General features: G+C 33.9%; 1 protein-coding gene across 2 annotated transcripts in view; it reads right to left on the bottom strand.

Moving 5' to 3' along the window:
* The window catches only part of LOC123694416 (lysophosphatidylcholine acyltransferase), a 46,332-nt gene extending 29,586 nt beyond the window's left edge, over positions 1-16,746 (bottom strand). Inside the window, exons 1-2 of one of the 2 annotated variants that reach the window (XM_045639848.1) lie at positions 16,424-16,746; positions 6,060-6,205 (exon numbers count right to left, since the gene is read on the bottom strand). In XM_045639848.1, the coding sequence (XP_045495804.1) occupies positions 6,060-6,205; positions 16,424-16,552 (275 nt within the window). In that variant the 5' untranslated portion in view covers positions 16,553-16,746. The remainder of the gene's footprint in view (positions 1-6,059; positions 6,206-16,423) is intronic. The other variant, XM_045639849.1, reaches the window with a different exon arrangement.
* Between the last annotated feature and the right edge of the window lie 11,085 nt (positions 16,747-27,831).

Genomic DNA, 27,831 nt, shown 5'->3' with positions numbered 1-27,831 from the left:
ATATTTTTTCGAATAATTTAGGTAATTATCTTGAGATTGAACAAAAAAAAATTCAGTTAGTAATAAATATTTGAGAACCATCAAATCAAAATTTTTTATCCTTGTTATCTCTGTTAGCTACCACAATCGAGACTTTCGTACACGAAATTATTGGGCGTCTCATCAAAATAAAGCTACAAACGGAAAATTAGCTTGATAGTAGTCACTTGCAAAAATGGGCGATGTATCCTGAACTATGATGCAAAAGTGCCATTTTAATGAATTCAGAAAAATATTTGAAATCAATTTTATTTCCTTTGAAAGTCATGAAAGGTTTTTTTTTAATATTCTGATATTCAGTAATACAAGAACCACCCGTCGTATTAGATATTACAAATCGCCTCTACATGTGGGTAAAGCTTAAAACAATGTAGGCGTTATTCGTTTAAAAGTACCAAATATATCACCACGTGGTGTACGTTGTATCTATTCCAATCCATTTTTCGCACGTGTAAACAATGAATGGAAACAATTAATTGGCCCTTCATTCACGTGAATGCTTTTGCCAACATCTGTGAACAACACATGCCTAGTACATTCGTTTGTATTTCAATTTGATTGACACTATATTTGGTACATAATTGTGTTTAGTGGAGCTGACACTGACACTCCAATACATGTACCACGCATGTACCTAATTAATTATGCTCCAAAATACAATTAGGTATGACCTCTTGGCTGTAATGAATTGTCGGTAATGGTATGTTTATTAGATTTTTCATTTAGTAAAAACTAGGAAATTGACTTTTGAATTAAAGCATGAAGGCCAAGTATCACAATATCTTACAAAACCGATTCCGACAACAATGACCATTGTAATAAATCTCTATTAAATAAAATAAATTAAGTCCTATAATTCTGTCATAAATACGCTATAATTTTACTTCTAGGTGAAAGTGGCACACATAATGACAGTGTATTGTTATTGTTTATCGTGAGTAACAAGGTGATGACTATTTTATAACTGTAAATATTTTGAGCGAAAAGTAAACATATTTAAGTTAGGTATAAACGGAAATGAATAAAATTATAGTACTGTTTAAATAATTGTATTTAGCTCTAAGGTTAGGTTAACTGTTTGCTTGAATAAACGAATTCTTTATTCTCGTAATATTGATACATTCACAAAATTAAACAAAAATTCTGAATTTACGAGAAGCATTTCTAACCAAGGAGATAGCTAGATCATCAATCATTAGTGTCAATGACACAAGCTAGTACATAATCGAGTTTAGATCTACAAAGTGATCCGAGACATCGCTTCAATCTCCACTTGTATTAAGGTTAAACTGCATACAATAGGCGTGCGAATTGTGGCGCATTCAAGGCCACTAATACATCGCTTCTTATGTTCAGTTTAATGTGATAGAATTCGTATTAATGAAGCAATGTATGATGTGTATCAATAAACCTTATTATTCTGTTGGTTTATGATTCAAATGAGTTGGGTTGCGTCACTCAGGCTTTCTAGTAAATTGTTAAACTGAATATTGTTAGTTGAACGTTGTTATAGAAAACGAAGACCGTAATATAATTCATTACTCGAATTTGTATATATGATAAAGTTGAATTTCATTTTTATAGCTAGTCTATTTTATTCTATGCTTTAAAAATTTATGACACAACTTCTATACAAAGCAAACTACAATTGATAACAGTTTTCAGACTCAGACTACTAATTTTCTAAGTTTGTCAAACACGCATTTAAGGCTGGTTGCAGAGCTTGACCGATCATCAGTGCGTAGTACGTACCGTCGGTCCTGACGATACGCATCAACAATGTGTATGAATATGACACTAATACGCATGACAATACGCGTGCGTATGGTCGGTCTAGCTATGAACGGTTTTATGAATTTCCATACATATGACAAGCGCGACTGACGTACGCACTGATGGTTGGTCAAGCTCTGCAACCAGCCTAACATGGAACACGTACGGTTCACATTTCACTTTCATTGGTTTAACTTTATTATTCTGCATACAATTTGTATCTGTAACAATACTTCGTTACAGAAATACGCGAGTATATCCACGTCGCGTAACAAAATTGCTCTCAACAAACACTACAGAAAAATAAGCGTATTTTTATACGAAAGCAACTAATTTCTGCACTAGACGCGAACAAAGAATTAAGCTCAGATATAAGACAATAGAACAAAAGCCTGCAAATCCAAAGGTCATGATATGATTGCAGTCATTGTATATTACACAGACTTCTCTTAGATAAATTGCATACAGGCTTAGTTATAGGCCGATGCGTCCGATATACCTAGACCCTAGTACCTACTAGATAAAATTCTTTCTTAAATAAACAATAAAATTTATTTTCCGACGGAATGATACTATCTTTTACAAAATGAAAATATATATTATGAAAATGGGAAATATTTTAAGAAGAAATAACCTGTTACTATTAACATGTTCCTGATGACACCTATAGGATGTTGTTTTGATACGAAATTTAATATCAATTCATAACATTTCCCGTGATAACAACAATGTTGCTAAAATTACAATATGATTACTACTGTGAGATAAAATATTCTTTACCTGAGAGAGCGTGCCAATTTAAAAAAATCACTCACTCATCGCGTATTTTCGTAATTTGTATCTATAACAATATTCCATCTCAAAGAATATGAATAAATTCATAAACTAATCCCAACAGAAGACATCTTACTAGTGCTGAAGTACAAAGGATCAACTTGGATAGCCTTATAAACTCTGTAGACGATTAACCGCTAAGGCAAATCATCTAAAGTTTGACAAAGTTTACCTATAGGGCTTCAATCTCAAGTCTCAACCCTTATAAAGACATCTATAAAGCTTATAAGAAAATATTCCAGTGAAGAAAGACGAAACTGCATTTTTTCCGTAGAATTATGTACTAGTATAACATTAGTAAATTACTATAAGTTCAAAAAACTCGAAAATTCCCATGAAACGAAGTACTGTTGGTTATCATAATGCTGTCAGATTACATCCATTGTTATTATAACAATGATTATTATCATAATTAGCTCTTTAATAAAGCAATTATCAAATGTTGTTTCTTTTAATACGTGAGTAAGCAAATACTTTGAAAGTATGTGATATTCACGCTATAGTCAGAACCAGTTCTACTGAAATTTCAAAATCTCTTTAGTTTCAAAAATATTAAACTTTTTACATTTCGAAATATGAGCTTGGCCTGCTTAAAATAATATAGATATTGCATTAATGACCGTGGTTAACAACCGCATTATATTTGCAGTAATATAATATGTAATTAAAACTCCAACGTCACTTTTAATTTTGAAGGTCAGACGAAATTAATAATAAATTCTTTAATCATATTAAGAGCATTTACGTACCCACCTTATATACATGAATATTTACCTTTATATTTAATGTTCTATACGTGCCTTCATTAACTAACGTTTAAAGTTCTGGATTAACTTTCCTCATTACTAAAACTCTGCCAGAAGTAAATTCCATTTACTGGTAAAATAACCAGACTTACGAGACTTATAACATAAAGTAAAGAGGAAATTTAATTAGTACCTACGCCATCTTCAGAAATAGTTGTTGAGCGCATGCTTCTTCGCGATTTGGGTCAAGCTTGTACCCGAGAATTTACAATATCGTGGAAGATTGACAAAGTATCATACAAACAACACCATCTCATGTACCTAATCTTAGTGAATCTTGTACATTGCAATCGCCATAGTCCTAAGGTCTCTATCACTAATAATCCTTATGCTCCTGAATCGTATCGTTCATCTATGGTTTATTTTTCAACTAAATAGTTAGTAAAAACGCAAAGTACAACTTCAGTTAAGTAAACAGGTAGATATAAACGCTAGGTCAAACTTTTCATATAAATAAATAACAATGGCTACACCCAATTATGCGAGGTACACTTTTCAATACTCTCTCTGATAAGAACAAATCAATTTGATCAGAATTTATCTGATTGTAATCACCAGCTTTTTCATTCACCGTTCAGCTAATTGCATTTCTGATTGACAATTCCATTTAACACTTGACTTCGTGAGGGCAATTTGAACCGCTCAGTTTGATGGATCGAGTGAAATTAAACAGCCTGTATATGAACTTAATGGGATTGGGACGTTGAGTGTAAAATTTTTTGAACTATCAGGGCTAATAAGAAAACTATAAAATGATACTAATCTTATGATAAGTGAAGTGTGTAGTGTAAATCGTGTAAATCGTAGTGCGTTCGCGTAATTGTGAAAATTGAATTGTGTGTACATTTAAATAATTAGACTAATTAACTTTCTTTTTTAATATTTGCACACCCAATCAATGGGTAGAATGTATTAGCCACATAACATTGTAATAATTAAAACATCTAGAATCTGTAACTACATTCTTGCAAATAAATATAATTTGAATTTGAATTTGAATTTATTATATTTTATCTTTAACAGGTAATCAACGGTCGAAAATAAAAAATGCAATTACCAAAACAATATGCACTTTGGTAATTTAACAAGTTTGACCTTTAGATCAACTTTGCATGTTATGTACTAATAAGATCAATATCATAAAAGTGTCACGAGAAGAAATACTTCGAAGATTTCTGCCTTCAAAACTTCAAAACAAATTCTTTTATTTTTACGCATAAACATCATCCTACGTTCTGATCAAAATACAATGAACATGAATAGTAAAATATACATATAATATTCCTTTAATACTTATAAGTAGATTACGGATCGCTTCCATCGATAATAAAAGAACATAATCAATCCATCCTTACATAATACGAATTAATGTCTCAGTTCTCCTTCGTGATGAGATAATAAGCTATTTCATAATAGAATTAACATTGACAAATCCAAGGTAAAATAATGCAAATCTCGAATGCAATGTCGCATAAACTAGTTCTTTAAAAACTCTAGATTAATCTACAGAAAAATGTAAGACGGAAGTAACCTTTTAAAAAATCGTACCAAACCTTGAATAATTCCTTAATATTTGCAGATATTTTCCGTAAATAAGGAAGAGCCTCTAAAATACTGTTAAATTTTCGTTTGTTCTAGAAATTAATGTTAAGGATGTTATGTTTATATACTAGTTATCTATACATATAATAAATCTGTAGAAGGGTCAATTCTGTACATTGAAAATATTGAAAAAATAAATAGCAGGGGGTGTTACTGGATCGATACCAAGCCCAAATATGTGATTAAAAAAATTTTTGTCTGTCTGTCTGTCTGTCTGTCTGTCTGTCTGTATGTTCAGGCATCACGTGAAGACTAACGGTTCGATTTCGATGAAACTTGGTATAATTATTCCTTATTATCTTGGGCATAAAATAGGATACTTTTTATCCCGGAAAAATACGTAGAAAAAAAAACTTAATTTTTCCGCGCGGACGGAGTCGCGGGCGGAAGCTAGTGTTAAATAGAAAAATATAGAGATAGGTCCATCATTTGTCGATATTGCTGTAAAATCATTTTTGATATCATAATCTCTAGATTAGCCTTCTTCGTAATGGTATTATAGAAGATAATGAGTCATTCAAACTGTCAATTTTTTTATAGCTCAATTTTATGAGTCATACTTAAAACTTACGCCAGGTAATTAACTTGACCTAAAATATAAAAATTAAGCCTACATTAATTCCATAAAGAAGCATTATGCAAATATTAATGATGCAAAATATATTTAACAATTTTATGCATTGCATCTTTATAATAACGCAATAGCAACAATTCTGTTATGAAAATCCTCGAAGGACCAATTATCAAATACCCTTCACAAACTTATTTCATTTGTATGAGACTAGATAATTTCTTATTTATGCTTATGAAAGAGCAAGCAAAGGGGCTATTAAACTACCTGATCTTAAGTGGTCACCACCATCCCTAAATACTAGTACATTGGTAGTTAGATTAAAAGACAGTCTTAATATATTATCATTTGAATTGGATACACGTATTCCCATAAATCTTCACACTTAACAGTACATAACACGATATAACCTCTATCATTAAAAACAAGTATACCTTCTCCATCCAGTCATAGGTTTGCTCCTCAGGTCCTCCTCGCTCAGACCGTACAAGCCGATACACGCAAGGAACCATGCTGTCACGATCAGGTAGCATATCACAATCACTCGGAATGGCAAGAGGATCACCGTGAAGATCGCCGTCTGGAAATAAATATATTAAACTCAAACTCAAACTCAAACTCATTAGAGTTAATTGAAATGACAGAGTCATTAGTGACCATGAATATGGATAGGGATATAATAGTGATATATCTATATCCTACTTTAATATTATGAACATTTTTATTTATATAGGGCATTTATAAGGGCATCCGTCGGGTAATTGAGAGAGCATCGTGAAGGTATCGCATGAAAATACCCGGGTTTGATAATAATAGCATTCATATTCGTTTCATCAATCACTTGTTACATAATTTATGAATTTAACATTATTGCATTTACCCTGTCATCCGGAATTACTCAATTTTATGTACCACACCAAATTAAAAATTATTCCAAAAATTATTCAAAATAATCATTGCAAATAAGGCAACCTTATCGCTTATCAGCGATCTTTGAAGAATTTGAATTCATTGTGCTTTGTATTGTCTGGTGCTCATAGACATGTTTACGTAAAATATGCAGTTTTCTTATTTTAGACCAACTGGCGTTTTTTAATTGATCAAATAAGCACCCATATAAAAAGTAGTTTAAATCAGAATATAATGTGTCTCAGACGAAATTAATCTAGAATCTAGATTAGAGAGGCAGGTTTTGGGAGGTCATCCATAAAATATCTTAGCTGCATTTCAACCAGCAACCATTTTTGCATTTTAATTTTGCAAATGCTTTATCGAATTGATCTATTAAGATTGATTTTTTCTATCCTTCAAAAATTTCTCGACCACTATAATTGCGTTTACACGCAATTCATCCGACCAACCATATTTACTGACGTTACCTGACATGTTCTTATAAAACAAGATACATAGGATCGTATGATCTTTATATTTATCTCAATAACAAATGATGTAATCTAGTTTTACTAAAACCCACATGCTCTCAGTTACAACTGTACTTCGGTCAAATAATTTAAAAATACTCTTTGGCACATGCGTCCGTAGCCATTTCGCTATTGCGTGTAGACTGGCCTTCTGAAGTTTGAAATCCGGTCTTGACCGCGGCGTGGAGGTCACAAATTAGAAACAATTATTGAATTACGAGGCGCGTATACATTTGTAATGTTGTTGCTTAGCAACTGTATTGTTTATATTTGCGCTTGCGATGAAAAGGAGTTGTAATATTTTCTTTGCGGTAAGTATATATGTATCTTGATGATATTATTATCTACATACTAAATCGAAATGTGCAAATGAATAATTTCATACAATATTAATAGTGAGCTTAATATACAAATAATTACAGAAAAACTAGTTGTAAAGTTGTTGTTGTTGTAGTCCGTAACTAATAATTATACGATGTTTTGTTAGTAAATACGTGTTAAATAATATTTATTAAACAAGGTTATTTTTTCTGTGTGTATAAAATAAAAATAAAAACAACTGTTCCCTTAAATTTTACTTATAAACACGCGCCACATCACAAATAATCGCAATTTTATACCTTATGTTGTTATAACGGGATAAATTTATATTATACACTATCTAGAAATAAAAAAATCATGTGTTTTAACAGTTTTTCTATATCTTAAGTTTATTAATTTATGCATAACCCACATTCATAGATACAGTCACTTGATTGAAAAGTAATTTACATGTCGTAGTTAGATTTTTATTTATTTCCGAGTAATTTGCTTTTGATTAGCAGTATGTTGCCAACATATGGCAATAGCCAATAATGATCGATGGTTGGTGATTGTCTCGATTTTTTATAAGATTGGCTGGGCTACTCTGACTTTCAAAATTACGTGGCTATGTATTGTTTAATTATGAAAATTCTAAGCATTTGATGCAAGATTATTATGTCTATACAGTTAAATTGGTAAAACCAGAATTTAAAACGAAAATGTAGTGTTTTAAGATAAGGAGAAAATGTAAGAAAATTCGCATAACCTACAAATGCTATATAATGCTGTTTTATGTTGAGTTATTTCCTTATTTACAACCAAAACACTTACATAACCCACATTATAAAAGATTTACAACAAATATTGCATAATAATTCACGCATGCTTAACAATTTGAATAAATATGAGTTTTAATTAATTATTATTATTGTACATTTTTCTGGAATTTTCTTTGCATGTTTTTTGCTTGTTTTATGATTTAGAACTTGAACTAATAGAGTCATGGACATATTTAGAGGAACGGTACAAAAAAGTAACAGATAGTAGGTAGATATAAAGTAAGTACCTACTTATAAAACATTATGTTCCTGTAATTATGTCCATAAGTATACTTCATCACTTCATGAAGTGTGCTAAGTTTAGCTTGGGTTAAAGTAAAACTCATTGAGATGGATACAACGGTCATTTGCCTGAGTTTCATCAAAACATATACAATTCGTAAAAAAATATATTTAAACATCGTTATTTTGTATGGTTAGTTTATACCTATTCTATATAACATCACTTTTATCTAATCAATAGAATATAGGATAAAGAACCTTTCGTTTTCTCTTCATTGAAATCTTTGTCAGAAACATGAAGTTTCTTGATAAGATTCAATTGCCTTTCTATTGATAAAATGCTCCTGTTTTCGATAAATGTTTATCTTAAAAATAATTCTATATTTAATTCAAGTAGCGAAGTTATTGCAATTGCGGTATACTATAATAATAACAGATTAAGTATTCATAATCATGCTTGATCCTTACTCAGACTGTTTTTGTAAACAATTGTGTAACGAACAATATTTGGATTCGTGAAATCATATTTTTTGAAGTATAATAGATACTATGTATGTATATTGTATATAGTTATAATACAGTATTTTATTATATAATGGACATAAAACACATCTCTACCACAAGACCTATAAACCTATAAAACAACCTATAAAAAAACAGCTTCGTATAGAAATGCGTTTTATTAACCACCTTTATTAATTTAACACATTCCTATACCAACATAGCCCAAATCATACAAGCATGTATACCAACATTGCGAACAAAACCGTGATATCCAACTATTACGCAACTAAAGAAAGTAGCGTGTTTCTAACCGATGGAGTACGTTATACAATGTTATTACTTGCACTGTTCTCTTCCTCAGACCTCAATAGGTTCTGGAAAATTCTATCGAAGTACCAAGGATCGATCAATGAATTTTTAATGATAGAAAGCGGAGTAGGAACACGTATAGGTACATTATACAACAAAATTTTGAATAAAGGAAAACTACCAGAATACAGAACAATGCTACTTTTTTAAATTGCAGTCTGTATATTATTATGGAATGATAATCACCATGATCTTCATCAGCCCATATATTATTATGCCAAGGCAGGGATACAGGCATGAGGTTCCACGCTATAATTCATCATGCATTTTAATATTTGGAGGAAAAATATTTTTAATTTTGTCAAAAGTTCACAAATCTGAACTACAATTTTTTAGATCATTTTTCCGTTTAAATTGGATTATGCAATAAATAATTGGATTGCTAAAAGTTAGTTAGTTAGTCGCTGCAGGAATGAAATAGCCAATTAATTAATAAAAACTTTTCGTTTACGTAAACGACGTATAATATTAATGTATAATAACTAAGGGCTGATTTTTCAATCCTTGGTTAAAATTAATCGTTGAATAACGTATTACACTACCATTTCAAAAATGTATTCTAATTACCTACATTTGACATTTTACAGGTAACATTTTAATATTATCGTGTAATAATTTATTGGACGGATAAGTTTTAACCAAGGGATGAAAAATCAGCCCTAAATCGATTTTGAAATTTCCATGCCGTTTGTCCGTAATCGTACGGAATAGTACCTACCATAAACAAAGGTTCTATGTAAATACTAAAATACACAATTAAATAATGTATATTCATCTTATAAACCTCATTTGCAAATTTATATATTTGGAATACAGACTTGACACCAATTGCGATGATTTCAATCACATTAAACGAATTGCTTTTACACCTGACGGTATTATTATGAATGAAACTAGTTGGTACTTCTAACAGGTATTTTGATTTGCACCTCGAATGGAGTTTGTTTAGAAAGTTTTAACTTCTTCAAATAAGTGAATATTCTAAGGAATGTGTATCGTAAATAGTTGTAGGAATCAAACAAATAACGCAATGTACAGGCCCAATTATAATTAGAGCTTTTTAACGGATTTAAACCAGGTTTTATTCATCCTAAGTTTAACTAAGTCAATGACCACATTTGACGTAGAGCAGAGCATGATCATAAATAACTCATTTATTTATACTTCCAAGTTACAGTAGGAAAAAAAATGTGTGCGTGTACTAGTGTACACACGTAAGAAGTGAAACTTCTTCATGACCTTATTTTTCAAAAAATAATTTACTATGTGCAACTTTACAGAAAGTGCGTGGAAGGAATAAGAAAAAGATGGCGCGTAACGGAAAAATGTCACGCGTAACGAAAAAATGTTACACTAAATTTTTTTCCAACCCCGATAAAGAAGTTTTACTTCAAAAACTATATAAATCCGTTGAAAATGCAATAAACTGAACAATTCTAACAATGTACAACGATGACCTGCGTCACGGTATGACGGTAGGCTTTCCATGCGAAATTGTTCCATTGCCATCGAGGGAAAGTTGTTTTGGATTGGCACTTTGGGATTTGCCTTGCCGATTTTCGTATTAACGTATTGTCCATGCATTTACGTGTGATTACTGTTAATGTTGTATGCAGTATGATATCCTTGATTATAAGTATACACAAACCATATTAGTTTACGTTTTCTAATCTATACTACTTAATATTATAAGTGATCAATGATCATCACGATAAGACCAATAGGAGCGGAGCACTTCGGGCAAAACCACATAGCACAGCTTGTATAAGGAGAAATTAGATAGAACCTTAAAAGATTGGTTCTTAACACAAAATATTTTAAAGACAGTCAAATGGGATATACATATAATATACAAAGTATAGGAATAACAGTAGCGGAATGAGGTGCGGGCAAGAGAACCCGCGTCAGAACGTTAGTTGTTTATCGAGAGTTCAAATCTTTCTTATCTCTATGAATGATTAACATGCATCCGATAACTACTAACTTGAAACCACTTTTGTTATTTTTTACAAACGAAATCTCAAAAGTTACAATACCGTTATAAGGCGTGGCAAATTGTAATTCAATTTCACACTAATTATAAGAAATGCATAAATTTTAAGCTATATTTTTAACGTAGGTAATATGTTATTTAGTGAGCCGAAGCGAAGCAGGATAGCCTCCTAGATGTATTATATTAATAATAACAACCACGGACCAGTAAATTTGGTTCGACTGTTCTGAAAATTAGAGCAATTTCTGATCGCAGACGAAAAGAGCTGGCTGAGTCAATTCCTTTACATTTTTTAGTACTATTCATTTAGCCAATACCACAGAATATTTAATATTAGCTAACGCTTCCAATACACCAATTCTACAATTACGACAAAGTTAGAACTTATTCAAATATGTAAACTACACATAAAAGTTGGGCAATAAAGGCTAAAACTAATAAAATATGATATATAAAAATTGTTTGGTCTTTTATTTAAATATTCATTTTAAAAAAAACCCGTTTATTTAGTCTCATTGTATGAAAATTTAATGGTGTTCCTGCAAAAATAATGAATATACCTTTAAATAAAATTAACTAAAAGGTTATTTAACAGTATCGCAGTTTAAAATATATTAAACGAACGAAAATTGTAGAATACCATGAACTAATCTTAAGTTCGTTTAACTTTACTTATGTCGAGTCTATAGATCAAATAATGAGAAATAATATATGGTCTGATAAATCAAGCAAACAAAGCGATCGTTGAACTTTTATAAAAACGGACGAACAAACAAAATACGTCTTCATATGACGTTTTTGTGTAAATTTAACCACAAACTTCATTACTTTTTGTCCGGAAATGATAACAGTATGAGTACATCAAAATAAACTGCAAATTATGTGCAATAATTGCCAAAATTTTAAAGTATATTGCATCCTTCTTTGAGTTTTTATAGTGAAATCAATTTTGATTTGTTGATATAAGAATACAAAATCATACGCATAAGGTTTTTATGCAATAATTTTATACATATGTCTCTTCCTCTTTCACACAAAATAAATATAATGACTTGATTTTGCATCTTTCGATATGTAGATGAGTTATGACCTAGACATATTGTGAGCATACATTTTTAACCGACTTCAAAAAAAAGGAGGAGGTTATCAATTTTTTATGTATGTACACCGATTACTCCGAGGTTTCTGAACCGATTTACGTGATTCTTTTTTTGTTCGATGCAGGATGGTGTCGAATTGGTCCCATAAAAATTTTATTCGGCTAGGCCCAGTAGTTTTTATTTTATGAGCATTTTTGTCTGTACTCGATGACTTAATTGGAATGTAGCAAGTAACTTTGATTCACTTCCCGGTAACCGATTGAGCTGAAATTTTGTATAAGTGTGTAAATTGGATAGCGATGAAACATTATCATGACATAGAGCTGATTTGATGATGGAATCGGAAGGTGGCCATAGGAACTCAGTAATATATTGACTCAACTTTATCGAGTTTGGGCTCGTTTGATTCGTGTTGAAAATTACACTAAAAAGTATTAAATAAAATTAACTGCGTTAAAAACAACCGACTTCAAAAACGGAAAAGTAAAAAATAAAAAAGATTTGATATTATTAATTACTACATATTATTTAGATGTGCTACTTATTAAATAGGTTTGAAGTCGGTGCCAAACACTAAGCACTTAGTATTAAGCCCGTGCACCGACATCAAACCTATTTAATAAATAGCACATCTAAATAATATGTAGTAATTAATAATATCAAATCTTTTTTATTTTTTACTTTTCCGTTTTTGAAGTCGGTTGTTTTTAACGCAGTTAATTTTATGCCATCTAGTCTACTTTCATCGTGGCATCATCTACCTACTTTTTGAGAAAACTGCACTTTCTGTGAAACTTTTTTATTAACAACTAGTGGTCCGCCCCGGCTTCGCCCGTGGTACATATTTCGCAATAAAAGGTAGCCTATGTCCTTTCTCGGGTATCAAAATATCTCCATACCAAATTTCATGCAAATTGGTTCAGTAGTTTAGGCGTGATTGAGTAACAGACAGACAGACTTTACAGACTTTACAGAGAGAGATACTTTCGCATTTATAATATTTATTATAGTTAGTATGGATAAAAAAGTACACGTAGATTGTAGGTATTAACCGTTTCTCTTCCATAGCCTCTCGAAAAAGCTACAAGACCTGAAGAAAGACCTAGCTCAGGTATTGAAGCTTGAAAATGAAAGCTTTCGAAGCTTTTTACCCACACGGAATGTATCACAAGTACCACTACACCTACTTAAAGCGAAGCTAACTGTGTAAGAACAAATGGCGTAAGTAATATGAGTAAACAATGTACTACCTTTATTTACTGGTCCAGGTGCAAATAGGGCAAAAGAGCAATTTTTTAATAGAGTTTCTATTGTAGACTGGCTTGCATATGGCAATAATGGCAATTTTGTATATTTTGCATTGTATTAAATTATTGTATTGGTTTGTTTTTAACCGACTTAAAAAAAAGGAGAAGGTTATCAATTCGGCTGGTATTTTTTTTATGTCAGTACACCGATTACTCCGAGGTTTCTGAACCGATTTACGTGATTCTTTTTTTGTTCGATGCGGGATGGTGTCGAATTGGTCCCATAAAAATTTTATTCGGATAGGCCCAGTAGTTTTTATTTTATGAGCATTTTTGTCTGTATTTGTAAATGTTGCAAGTGCAAGTTTGACGTCGGTTGTTCACGTCCTTTTTAATATCTAGGTATGTTTGAGATCAATTTGCTTGCCTGATAAGAGATCACTCCCTAGTGATATGACTTATTATGTACTATTTTTAGTACAATTTATCTATGTTGTATTTTTTTATAGCACTGAGCGCAATAAAGTATAATTACTAATTAGGTAGTAGGTAAACATGTTGCTCAAATGCTTAGAACTGAGAAAGCTTTTTAGAAAATTTACTTGCGAAAATGATATAATTGAATATTGCATTTTCATCTCTCTCAAAACATGGACATTTGCCTTGCCTTACCCAATATCTACTATATTATAGGTAATTATTACATCCTTGTAGATTTCTATAGACATAACGATAGCGCAAGAAATATTCTTCATAGAAAAGCCATATCAAATAATATTTAAAAAGGTGTAAAAATATTATTTATTCTTTGCCTACTATGACGATGAAAGTTAAAATCGATGCATGTATTTATTTTATCGGTATTTTAGCTTTGATGCGGATTATTTCCAACTAGCTTCCGCCCACGACTTTGTACGTGCATCCCCGTTATTCCCCGTTCCCGCAAGAATTTTGGGAAATCCTTTTTTAGGGGACGCCTACGTTATGACATCTACCTGCATGCCAAATTTCAGCCCGATACGTCCAGTGGTTTGGGCTGTGCGTTGATAGATCACTATATCAGTCACCTTTGAGTTTTATATAAATAGATTCCAAAAGAGTTGGCTAAATTACAACAAAAATTTCAGCGACACGTATTAGATAGGACGTGCCAGCTACGTACTTTTTATAAAAAAAAGTAATTACCTACTTCTGCCAAAATAAAATTACATTGTACATATGCGTATGCGCATGAAGTCGTTAGCTAGTCATTATAATATTTAGGCCACGCATTGTTAAGAATATATATCTCTTACACATAATTACAAATACCAATCCTTTCTTTTTTAACATGCTTATAATAGCTTCACTTTAATGCTTGTAGGTATGTAAACTCCTTTAGACTCTATTTTGACCCTCGATTTTAAACTTTAAACGTACAGATTTCATTCAAACTTTGTACACATATGATAGATCAATGGCAAAACAATAATTCCATGTGTTTATGTAAATATAGGTGCCTATTTTCAGTTTTTTTAACAGGTGTAAGTAGGTATTTATTATTATTTACAAACACATGTTAACCTTCCGCGTACAGAGAATTAGCAATTAGCATAGTGTATATTTTTAGAGTTACTGCATCTCGGTATAATTCGATCGATCCAATGTTACCGTTATAAATTTATGATACCTAGAAACGCTTTGTTCTTTACTTCTTTGTGTTTTCTTTTTTTTTGTATCCTCAAAGACGGAACGTAACTACATCAGCTATTACAAGTGATGGATTTGTCAACGATTTGTCCCATCATAGAACCCATGTATACCTAGTCTATGATGAAAAACTTGGGACAATTTTTAATCTGCGTACCTAGGTCCAAAATAAAGAAGGAAAATCCTTTCGTCAGCGTCGGGACCTACCTAATCCTAGCCGTCGTTCGAAATTCAAAATCGTACATAAGTTTTTTGTAAACAATGAACTACCTAATATAAAGTATAAATTAAATAAAATAGGTAAAAGGGTAGCCAATGCATCAATAGATAGGGATTATTAATTAATGTCGCGAAATTATGTGATTAGTAATGAAATTGTCAAAATATTCACATCGATACAATTTGAGACCAATAAACACACATGCCACCAAACTTTCACATTTATGACCTATATGTTCAAACAAGATATCTAACTTGTTTTCCTAACTTAAATTTCATTTTTAAAGTGAAAACTCCGCTCTCACCAAAAAAAGCCGGCACATTTTAAAAATCTCTCTCGTATAAACGTAGACTAGACTTATGCCTATGCTCTTATGTTTGTAATAAAAATATAACAATAGCAGAAACAGTTAAAATTTATATTTTTTGTTATTGTTACGAAGATGCGATTGTCGCGAAAAATAAAATACATAGGTAGATACCTAGGTAATTAGGTATCATTAGGTATCCTTATTCGTATTCCCCTGTATGAAGTAACTGCCGAGCTACGATATCCTTTTACGAGACCTAACATTAGGGTAGTATTGATTTTTTAGTCTGGAAAATCTAGCTCAACATGAATGAAACGTAAAACAAATTTGAATCGAACAAGCTCGCGGCGTGCGAGTCATTTTTCAGATATACCGGTCCATTTTTTGTATGTAATTTAGTTGTGTTATAACGTAATAAATTCTGCTATATATTGTTACACGAGAAATTGAATTATAATGCATGAATCGTTTTTATATAATTTTCTTTTCTACGTCCGAGCCTGCGCACATGTACATGGTTCCTATGCAAACAATAATAATGTTTCGTCGATACATAATTTCACAGATTTATATGCACTTACCCTTATTTTATCGTAGGTGTTGTCTAATTCCAATTTGTGTACAAACGGATTCAAAATTTCGGCTCTCATGCCGTCGGACGAGAAAGTCCCCGTTCCACTATGCTTTTTACCATTCATTTTCACTTGCATCACCAAAACTTACGAACTTTAAAACTATTCTAACTTAGAGTGAGCAATAGAAACACATTTTAGTCAACCATGAAACATAGAGTACGAGTACGCATACAGTTTCAAATAAAAACACGTAATTTTTAAATATGGAAATCCCGGTAACGTCCGACGTGCATCTTACCGCGAGTGAAAGCATAAACTGATTTGTTTTGTGAATGTACGCTTCGCTAAAAAATGTTGCGCCATTGGTCCAATATTTTGACAGCTTTCAGATTGCAATCGACCTGTTGCCGAGGCATCCCGACTAATCACGAACGTCGAACGCAATTTATGTTCCTCTCATCTCATCCTATTGCTGTCCTGTATGATGCACCTTGTGCAGTGCAGGCTAAATAATGTAATAGCTCTAGAATACATTAATTCGTTTGTGTTCTACAAAGAATATGAAAGCTTAAATAAGTTAAAATATTGCATGAAACATTAACGTATTCAAATTAAATACATATTAGATATTAAAATTTACTATAATGTACGGTCTACTTACTATGTACCTACTTGTACCTACTATACTACTTATAGGTACCTACCATTTTCATAACCCCATCTCTTAGGAATAATGGACATTATGGTAATTATTTTCTTCCACTAACGCTAAAAAAGCATATATACCATATAATATACAGGGTGGCCGGTCAATTGACGTCACAAAAAAAAATGTAGGTCCGGTATGTTGTGGAGTATCCGAATCACCCCCATGTATGTTCCGCGATTTTTTATAGTTTCGGAGTTATGATTTTTTTTCGATTTTTTGAGGAATTTCGACTTGATCATCTTAAAAAAATTCTAAAAAAAAAGCATAGACTTTTTAGAGTTTATTTTTTTTGCAACTGAGTTCCTATGAGTTGCACTTTTATGCCTAAAATAATCAGCTTCGTAACTTTGATGAAAGTTATGAAAATGTTGGTCTAAAGTTAAAAATTTACGTTCCGTGAATTATGACTTAAATTTTCAACTTGAAATTAAAAATCTAAACAGGTGACCTTATGATTTCTTAGTTAGTCTTAAAACTGCGCCAGACTCTCAGCTTTCATAATAAGTAATAATAAAAAAGTGGTACTTAATGGGGGGAATTTGGCTAAAATCGGTCTTCAAAGACAGCAAGGTCTAAAATTCTTAAAATTAGCCAACTGATTAAAAAAAACTATCATTCCTACGACTAATTTAATGATTAGAGAATGCTGAAAACCTATCGTGTTGGTTGGTTATGGAATGTTTTAAGTAAGAAGTAGATCCTAATGTAAAAATCATTTAATATTATTAAAATTTACAATAGGTTTTAAAGTGGCCACCTCCAGCAGTATTACACATTGTACACGGTACACCTTGGTAAGAAACGGCAACTTTTACCTGCAATAACAATGGGCTGAAAGGATAAGAGACCGTATTGCTATCTCTCTCACTCTCGGTGGCGTGAGGGGCCGAGCGCAACCGACCAAAGCCAATGCAAAACAAGTTTGTTAGTTACCGACCTCAGTTGTGCTCACATTATTTTTATGGAGTTGCACGAGGAAACGGCGTTGAAGCAGCGAATCTGTATCGCGAACAACTTCAACGCCGTGGTGGACCACAACCTCTGCGATATCCCGACCATCGTGTTTTTATTAACACACACAACACCTTGATGGCAGGCCGCATTCCTGGCCAACGCGGCAATCGTCAAGGAATCTTTAGAGCAGACCTGGATCGCACAGAAGTGGTGCTGGAAGCAGTTCAGCAAAATCCGTCTACGAGTACGAGAGCTATAGCTCGTGCTTTAGACATCCCAAGGACTTCTATCCAAGCCATACTTCACGATGAAGGATACCACGCGTTCCACTTGCGACGAGTCCAAGCTTTACAGCCGACAGAACACCAATTGCGCAATGATTTTTGCCAAACCATGTTAAGAAAAGAGCAAGATGATCCTGGATTTTTTAATAAAGTTTTATGGTCAGATGAATCAAGATTTGAGCGATCTGGAATATTCAATATTCATAATTACCACACGTGGGCGATGGAAAATCCACACGCTGTGAGAGCTTCAACGTTTCAACATCGTTTTAGCGTTAACTTGTGGTCTGGTGTCCTCAATGGCGAACTAATTGGTCCGTTTGAATTGCCGACTAGACTTGATGGAGCAACCTACAGAAACTTCTTGGAAAATGAACTTCCATTGTTGCTGCAAGATGTGAATCTCGAACTTAGACGCACTATGGTGTTTCAAAATGACGGCGCACCGTGTCACTACGCAACACAAGTCCGAAATTATTTAAATGAAGCATACCCCAACAGATGGATAGGACGCAGTGGACCAATTAGTTGGCCTCCACGATCACCTGACCTCAACCCCACCGATTTTTTCATTTGGGGCTATTACAAGGAAATAGCATACGCCCGAGAATGTTCGAGTGAACAAGAGCTGAGGCAGAAGATTACAGAAGCCAAACGTGTTGTCAAGGAGAACAGAGAAGCATTTAGACGATTGAAACACAATTTCTTACGAAGGTGTAGAATGTGTATTGCTGCTGGAGGTGGCCACTTTGAAAATCTATTGTAAATTTAAAAAATATTAAATTATTTTTACATTATGATCTACTTCTTACTTAAAACTTTCCTTATCCAACCAACACGATAGGTTTTCAGCATTCTCTAATCATTAAATTAGCCGTAGGAATGATAAATTTCTTTTTAATCAGTTGGCTAATTTTAAGAATTTTCCACCTTGCTGTCTTTGAAGACCGATTTTAGCCAAATTCCCCCCCATTAAGTACCACTTTATTATTATTATTATTATGAAAGCTGAGAGTCTGGCGCAGTTTTAAGACTAACTAAGAAATCATAAGGTCACCTGTTTAGATTTTTAATTTCAAGTTGAAAATTTAAGTCATAATTCACGGAACGAAAATTTTTAATTTTAGACCAACAGTTTCATAACTTTCATCAAAGTTACGAAGCTGATTATTTTATGCATAAAAGTGCAACTCATAGGAACTCAGTTGCAAATAAAATAAACTCTAAAAAGTCTATGCTTTTTTTTTGAAATTTTTTTAAGATGGTCAAGTCGAAATTCCTCAAAAGATCTAAAAAAAATCATAACTCCGAAACTATAAAAAATCGCGGAACATACATGGGGGTGATTCGGATACTCCACAACATACCGGACCTAAATTTTTTTTTGTGACGTCAATTGACCGGCCACCCTGTATATATATCTACTTATTTATTTATTTATTTAAATACATAAATATCTACCTAATTTAAAAAGAGAAAAATAGCTAATATTGTTTTTTTTTAACCGCAAAATTTAAATCACCAATGGAATTTTGGGTCAAAAATGACCTTAATCGATAGGTCTCCGTTAGGTCCTTTAAGGTCCCACAATTTTTTTGTTAGGTCCCCGTTAGTATTTTTTAAAAATAATTTTGAAGTGAAAACTTCTTTAGCGGCGTTGGGTATAAAATCTTAAACTCGCGTCAGGACACGTGGCCTGATCGAAAAAGCGTAAGACCACAGACTAATAATAATATACTACGTAAGACGGATGTTTTTTTTTTTTAGCCCTTATATTCCATGCGTAAAACGTCTTATTCACGGTCCATCTTGACGTACGTCCCGCCAAGGTCATACACGATGCACGACGCAAAACGACCGTGAATAGTATTGACGTACGTCAATAATTATTATTATTACGTTGCTGGATGTGCACGACCAATTTTTCATCCAGCGAGCACCCCCACCACCGCGAACGTCGTGCAGATGGACAGTGAATAGGCTTGCTGTACAGCAGATCAGTGTTGCCAACAGAAATTAATGTAAATACTTGGAAACGTGGCCTATTGATATGATTTTTTTGTGATAACTTAGTAGTTAGTTTAGTTTTGTGATAACGTAGTGAGTACATGAGCAAGCAAGAAACAGTTATTTTATATTTTTATGTACACAGGAAATACCCAATTATCATTACTTTTGGATCAACCTAGTACACATGGACAGTTTATATTCAGAAGTTATTATTTTAAAAGAACTCCAAGGCGAATTGTTGAATAACAAAGATTTTATGCAAAAGTCCACTGCAGAAAAATGGCAATTTATTTTAAAAAAATGTCCTAACGAATTTGTTTGTTTAAAAAAAATGATTAGCTATATTATACTCTCTGTTCCCGCCACTTCAGCATTTACTGAAAGAGTCTTTTCGGTCATGAATGTGAAGTGGCGGGAAGAGAGAAACCGAGCTTCATTAAAAATTAATTAAAAATGAGCTCTTGAAATAAATTTAGATTTGGAATGTTTGGATTCATATAATTCATTTAAAAATAATGAAAAATTCTTAGGTACTGCAAAAAGTACAAAAAAACACATTTTTAAAAATATTTATTTACTCTTTATACATCCAGCACAGTGGATTTCTGGTGGTTTCAGAGGTCTCTTCTGGTGGGTAGCTTGATACTTCGGTGGCAACACTGGCAGCCTTGAGCTGACGTACAGCGGGGATGGACCGTGAATATGCGTCGTGCATCGTGTATGACCTTGGCGGGACGTACGTCAAGATGGACCGTGAATAAGACGCTTAAGACAGATACCATTCCAAAATATCAAACATGCTGAACGTTAATAATCAAGTTTTCACTTCTGCCGGCACTCCCGGAGTGCAACCCATCTTTTTTTTTAAGCTATTGCATAGCTTCTATCGTGGGTCTTGAGCGCGGGGACCGAATCGAGAAATTCCGTAACGAAAAACCTCACGCTCCCCCACTCCGACGGGCGGAGGTGTGGCTTGAAGGTGTGGAGGAAGGAAGGTGGAATTCCTCCATCGAAAAAGGGAGAATTCTCGACCAGTCTACTCGACTGGCCGGCCGTTAAGCCACACGTCGTTTTTTTTTTTAATTTTGGGTTTTATTATAAACTAGCTTACCGCCCGCGGCTTCGCCCGCTTTGTTTAAAACCTAATAAATTATATATTAAAACCTTCCTCTTGAATCACTTTTTCTATTAAAAAAACCGTTTCAAAATCCGTTGCGTAGTTTTAGATTTAAGCATACGAAGGGACATAGGGACAGAAAGCGACTTTGTTTTATACTATGTAGTGATAAAAAGACGTGTGGCACTCGGGGACTGCCGCGGTATAGCATGCCTTCAAGCCACACCTCCGAGCCCGTCGGAGTGGGGAACGTGAGGTTTTTTCGTTACGGAATTTCTCGATTCGGTCCCCGCGCTCAAGGCCCGCGATAGAAGCTATGCAATAGCTTAAAAAAATCCTGGGTCTCAGGAGGTTATATATAGATGTATAAATTATATTCAATTAAGTCAGCCCCCCTAGACAAGAGGCTTTCTATTAGCGTAAAGTTTAATAGAATAGATATAGGAATGTATGAGATTGACATAAACTGGAGATACGTCACGTGACGAGGTGACCGAGCGTAACGAAACTAAAATTGGTAGACAAGTGGCATTGTTTTTCTATTCCATGAAACGGAACGTAAAGTCATGCGACAGGCGCCATACAAATGTTTAGCCAAGTGGCACTTTTGACAGGAGAAACGCGTTTTGGGCAGTTTTGGGCGTTAGAATGACTACAAGCCGGTATAGGAAAAAAAAATTTGGGTCATTTGAACCACCAGGTGACCTATCTAGAACGATAGAAGAGCATAAAATAATAAGATTCAGCACTATGCCGTCACTTGTAAGCTGTCCAACTGAGTGCAGATGAGAATTCGAAAGTACAGGTAGACTCGGTAAATTTTGGTCATATATTTTTGTACGGCATTCTTAACCACCGATAGATAAAAATAATAAGAAAACGCTCAGTGCCGTACAAAAATGGTGGTCCAAAAAGTCGGAATTTTTATTTAATTTCCGAGAGTTACCGCGGTAAATTTGGTCATTTGACCATGTACGGCATCTGTGTCATACTATTTCAATCTGCTTCTTCTTAAATCTGCTTTTAATCCATTATTACGCAACGCCGTACAAAAATCATGGGGACAAGGGGAAAAAATCGAGAGTTGCAAGCCCCTCTCTTTTCCCACTCCAGGGGGTCATTTGACAAAGTACGGCTTCGGTTCCAAAACATTATCTAGCACTCAAAAGTACTATTAAAAGCAATGCCGTCAAAAATAATTGTTCTTTTAAATGTATACCAATAATCATCTTAAGTTCATCGAATTCTTGATACAAAGAGCTGTAAGGTCATTTGACCCTGTACGGGAACTTTTTTTTAAACATGATAATATTGTAAAATTCAATTGTTGTATAGTATTGCCGTTCAAAAGAAACCGTTCTAAAAAAAGTTATAGAGAAATGCAAAAACTGAAATTTTGTAAAAGTTTAAACATCGTAGATTAATAAAATAGTTTTCTACACTTTATTCGTTGTTTTAAATAGTATTAACATAGATAAATTAGGAAAAAACGATGCTGTACATTTTTGTGCAGACCACATCTTTTAGGCTGATGAAAGCGACGAAAGCTACAATTTTAAGGGTGCTTTATGGCCATCTGATACAGTACGGCATTAACATATTTTTACCCGACTACGGCAAAGCAAAAGGAGGGACTATGATTTTGACAGGCCATGTATCATGTATATATTCATCTATTCCCTCGTAACTTCTAAACTACTTATCAGAATTCGACAAATGACATATCATTAGAAGCGTCTGAATTGTTCGCTGGATAACCAGCGACCAGCTAGCTAAAGGCTATATGGGGTTTCACAAAATCTAATGTGGCGCCCTCTAGCGGACAAAACATACAGCGAAAAAAAATTAAGTTAAGATAAATATGCCGTGTTTGGTATCATTTGAAAGCGCTTTACTTGTACATTTTGAATATGTATATATTACTTGCATTTGCTTGTGACTTTACCTGTATTCATGGGTTGATTGCATATAATTCACATCTTTTCGTTCATAGCTTCTTTATTAGTTCATCGATTTAACGGAGTCCATTCCACCTGACTCCGACTTTCCAAGGTGATAATTAACCACCTCGAGTTTCTTAATATTAATGTATATTTATATTTTATTATCAAAATATAAAGCAAACATTTCGTTATATGGATTTTTTTCTTTTTCAGTTTTTTCCCCTTTGAACCAACGAAAATGTACGGCATATGAAAAAAAATTATCTATGCATAAAATACTTTAAAAATAAATTTATTTCGTGTTGTGTCAAATGACCCCCTGGAGTGGGGAAAGAGAGGGGATTGCAACTCTCGATTTTTTCCCCTTGTCCCCATGATTTTTGTACGGCGTTGCGTAATAATGGATTAAAAGCAGTATTGAAATAGTATGACACAGATGCCGTACATGGTCAAATGACCAAATTTACCACGGTTACCACGCGGTAACTCTCGAAAATTAAATAAAAATTCCGACTTTGTGGACCACCATTTTTGTACGGCACTGAGCGTTTTCTTATTATTTTTAATGGATCGTGGTTAAGAATGCCGTACAAAAATATATGACCAAAATTTACCGAGTCTACCTGTACTTTCGAATTCTCATCTGCACTCAGTTGGACAGCTTACAAGTGACGGCATAGTGCTGAATCTAAATAATTTTATGCTCTTCTATCGTTCTAGATAGGTCACCTGGTGGTACAAATGACCCATATTTTTTTCCTATACCGGCTTATAGTCTATCATAACATAACAATATGGCGATTTTATAATCAGCTGTTGAAGTTCCGTGTTGTGTTTCTTGATGATTTTAAAATTTTAATAAGTTTTCATAAAATGCACGCTTTAAGATTTTTAAAAGCTGCCCACAGTGAAAAAGTTTGGCTCAGGCGCCAAAAAAGAAATGCGTCCAGACGGAGTTTGGAGACAATTGATGAAATGCCGGAACAATCATTTCAGGAGCGTTTTAGGTTAAATAAAAAAACTTTTAGCGAGCTTTGCTGTAGCCTACGTAATGAAACAAAACGGGGGACTAAAGAAATTCCTTTGGAAGTAAAGGTAATCCACAGTTGCTTCACTGCGATTGTTTTTATAATTTATGTGATGTCCGCTAATTAAAATGCCCAATAAAAGGCATGTGTTGTGCATATCTATTATATTACGTATCCTAATTCTACTTATTTATTTATTTATTTATTCATTATTGTACATAATATACCAAACATAAATAAGCTATACTATAATTACAATTAAGATACAATGAAAACACACGGCACATACGTACTAAAAGGCGGCCTTATTGCTTAAAAGCAATCTCTTCCAGGCAACCCTGATTGGTAAGGAATGTATGCTAGAACGCGACTTGGCGCAAATTCAATGAATAAATTAAGCATTACAATATAATTAATAAAAACAATATATACAATAATAACAATAAAAAATAAAATAAGTATATTATATTATATAAATTAATATACTTACGTAAATATAAAAAAATACTTACATATTTTATAAATATACATACACATAATAGTACATAACCTACTAAATATACTACAAAGATACAATACGAAAAAACAAACAAACTATTATATAATATAAAATAATTAATATAAGCAACACATTATAAAGACAGGAAATGATTTTTGACAAGAGCTTTAAAACTTTTAACATTTTGCGCCCGCCTAATGGATTCAGGCAGAGCGTTCCAAAGTTGAACAGCGCGAGCAGTAAATGAAGATCCATAGAAATTAGTGCGGCGAACCGGTGTAGAAAGAAGCAGAAGATTAGAAGAGCGAAGAGAGAGAGAATTATTTGAACTAAGGTAATTAAATTGAGTTTTAAGATAGCCTGGCGTTTTAGGGTCAAACAGAACACAGTACAGAAGGTGAAGTATGTGGGCATCCCGGCGAAGACGGATGGGAAGCCAATTAAGTTTTTTGCGAAATTCGGTGACATGATCAAATTTACGTAAGCCAAAAATAAATCTGATGCAGAAATTTTGCACCCTCTCAAGGATGTCTAACTGATACTCAAAAAGATCGGGAAATGAGGAATCGGCATAGTCAAGGAAAGGAAGAAGAAGGGATTGGGCTAACGCAATTTTGGTGGAAATCGGTAGAAAGTTTCGTAAGTGGCGCAAACAGGATGCAGTAGCAAACACTTTTTTTCGAATTTGCTTGATGTGTTCAGACCAGGATAAGTGCTGGTCGAGGTGCAATCCAAGACTTTTAACAGTTTTGCAGATAGGGATGCGAGTACCATCGACCACTACATCCGGCAAACAATCCCAATTAACTTTGCTCATCAGCGGCTTGCTTCCAATTATAATTATTTTAGTTTTTGAGGGGTTTACCTTTAAACCATGTTTCTTGCTCCAATTGACGATGGCTGCGAGATCAGTGTTTGTACGAAAAATCGCTTCAGAAAGTTCAGGCAGGGCCACGTGCGAATATAGTTGGAAATCGTCTGCATACATATGATAAGGAGAAGTAATGTTATTGGAGATAGAGTTAATAAAGATTGAGAATAAGAGAGGAGACAACTCGCCACCTTGCGGAACCCCGGCATGAACATTGCTCCAGGAAGAGGTTAGGTTCTCCACTAGAACACGCTGCCGACGTCCCTGCAAGTAACTTTGAAACCAGTCAATAGCCGTTGGAGATATGTTAATAGAGCGTAGCATGGCCAACAATACCTCATGGTCGACGGTGTTAAAAGCATTGCTAAAGTCAAGCAATGAAAGGATTGTTAACTGCTTATTGTCAAAACCCAGGCGTATGTCATCAGTGATTTTAATAAGTGCAGTGGTCGTGCTATGACCTGGGCGGAAACCAGATTGATAGGGGTTAAGGAGATTATGGGAATTAAGGAAGCGACTTAACTGCTCCTGCACCAGCCGTTCTAACACTTTCGACAGGAAAGGAAGAATAGCAATGGGGCGGAAGTCAGAAGCAGAGACAGGATTCATGGTTTTAGGGAGAGGCAAGATATGAGCATCTTTCCAGATAACAGGAAATGTACTCGAGGAAATAGAAAAGTTAAGGATGTGTGTGATGACAGGATTAACGATAGGTAAAATAGGAATAATCATGCTCCGACCAATGCAATCACTACCAACAGCCTTCGAAGTTATAGACAATATGCTCTTCTTAACACCACAATCGGAAAATTGACTTATAATAAACGGAGGATGGCCAGAAGAAGATAATGAATTAAGAAAACTTAAGGTGCGCGCTTTAGAATTTGTGTTAAAATCCAAGAGAGGATTAGAAAAGTGAGAATTTAGTTCATCAATAGTAACTGTGTCTGGAATGGAATTTTGCGCGGCCTTTCCAATACCGAGGGATTTGAGAAATTTCCACGTTTTGCTTGGGTCGCCGTTTTCGACCGATGTAGAAATGTGACGTCGTTGCGCATCCCTACATAATGTATTGCAGCGATTTCGAATACTCTGATACTTTTCCCGGTTAACAAAAGAATCGAGCATCTTTAACTTTGTTTTCGCACGGGCCTTCTTTTTCAAAAGTGATTTCAGTTCAGCCGTCATCCATGGCGCGGGCAAATGCTTCAACTTGACTGGGCGCAAGGGAGCATGTTTGTCAAATAGGTTCTCGTCAATGGAACCAGCAGAGTAAATGGCTGACCAGTCGGTATCAGCGGCATCTTCACAAAGACGATCCACATCGATTTTACCAAAATTGCGCCGCATAATAATTCTAGGCTTAGCTTTAGGAGGCTTTAATTTATAGGAAAGGAAGATTAAATCGTGGAAGGAGAACAAATCAGCTGAGCACTGACCATGCTTAGCGACAAGTTCAGGAGAGGAAACTATGATAAGGTCAAGAAGAGAAGGAGTACAGTTGGGAAGGGAATGGGTAGCGCTAAGAGGAAGGATTTTTAGGTTAAAGGAATCAACGATGGACATTAACTTTTTGCTACGTAGATCATCCTTGAGAAGGCAGGTGTTGAAGTCGCCCATAAATATTATATGTTTATAGGCAGGGGTATAAATATCAAGGAGGTGGTCAAAAGACGAAAAGTAGTTAACGGTTAAATTGGGAGAGTAGAAAACACCAAGAAGAATTTTCGTGTTGGATAAGGATACCTCAAGTAAAAGGTGCTCAGCCGCATCAGCAGGTGGAGGTTGAGGAGAGCTACTAATTATGGAAAAAGGAATATGCGAACGTAAATAGATAGCTACTCCACCTCCGGTCCTACCAATGCGGCCATTGCGAATTAATTGGAACCCTGGGAGACTATAAGATAAAGAAGGTAAGCAAGGTTTTAGCCAGGATTCCGAAATTAAAATGGCATGAAGAGAATTACAATCAAAAGAAGCTAATAGTTCGGGAAAGTGA

This window comes from Colias croceus, chromosome 9 (assembly GCF_905220415.1).
Source record: "Colias croceus chromosome 9, ilColCroc2.1".
Lineage (NCBI taxonomy): Eukaryota > Metazoa > Arthropoda > Insecta > Lepidoptera > Pieridae > Colias > Colias croceus.
The sequence above is the reverse complement of the archived record's forward strand: the minus strand, read 5'-3'. Positions and strand labels throughout refer to the sequence as shown.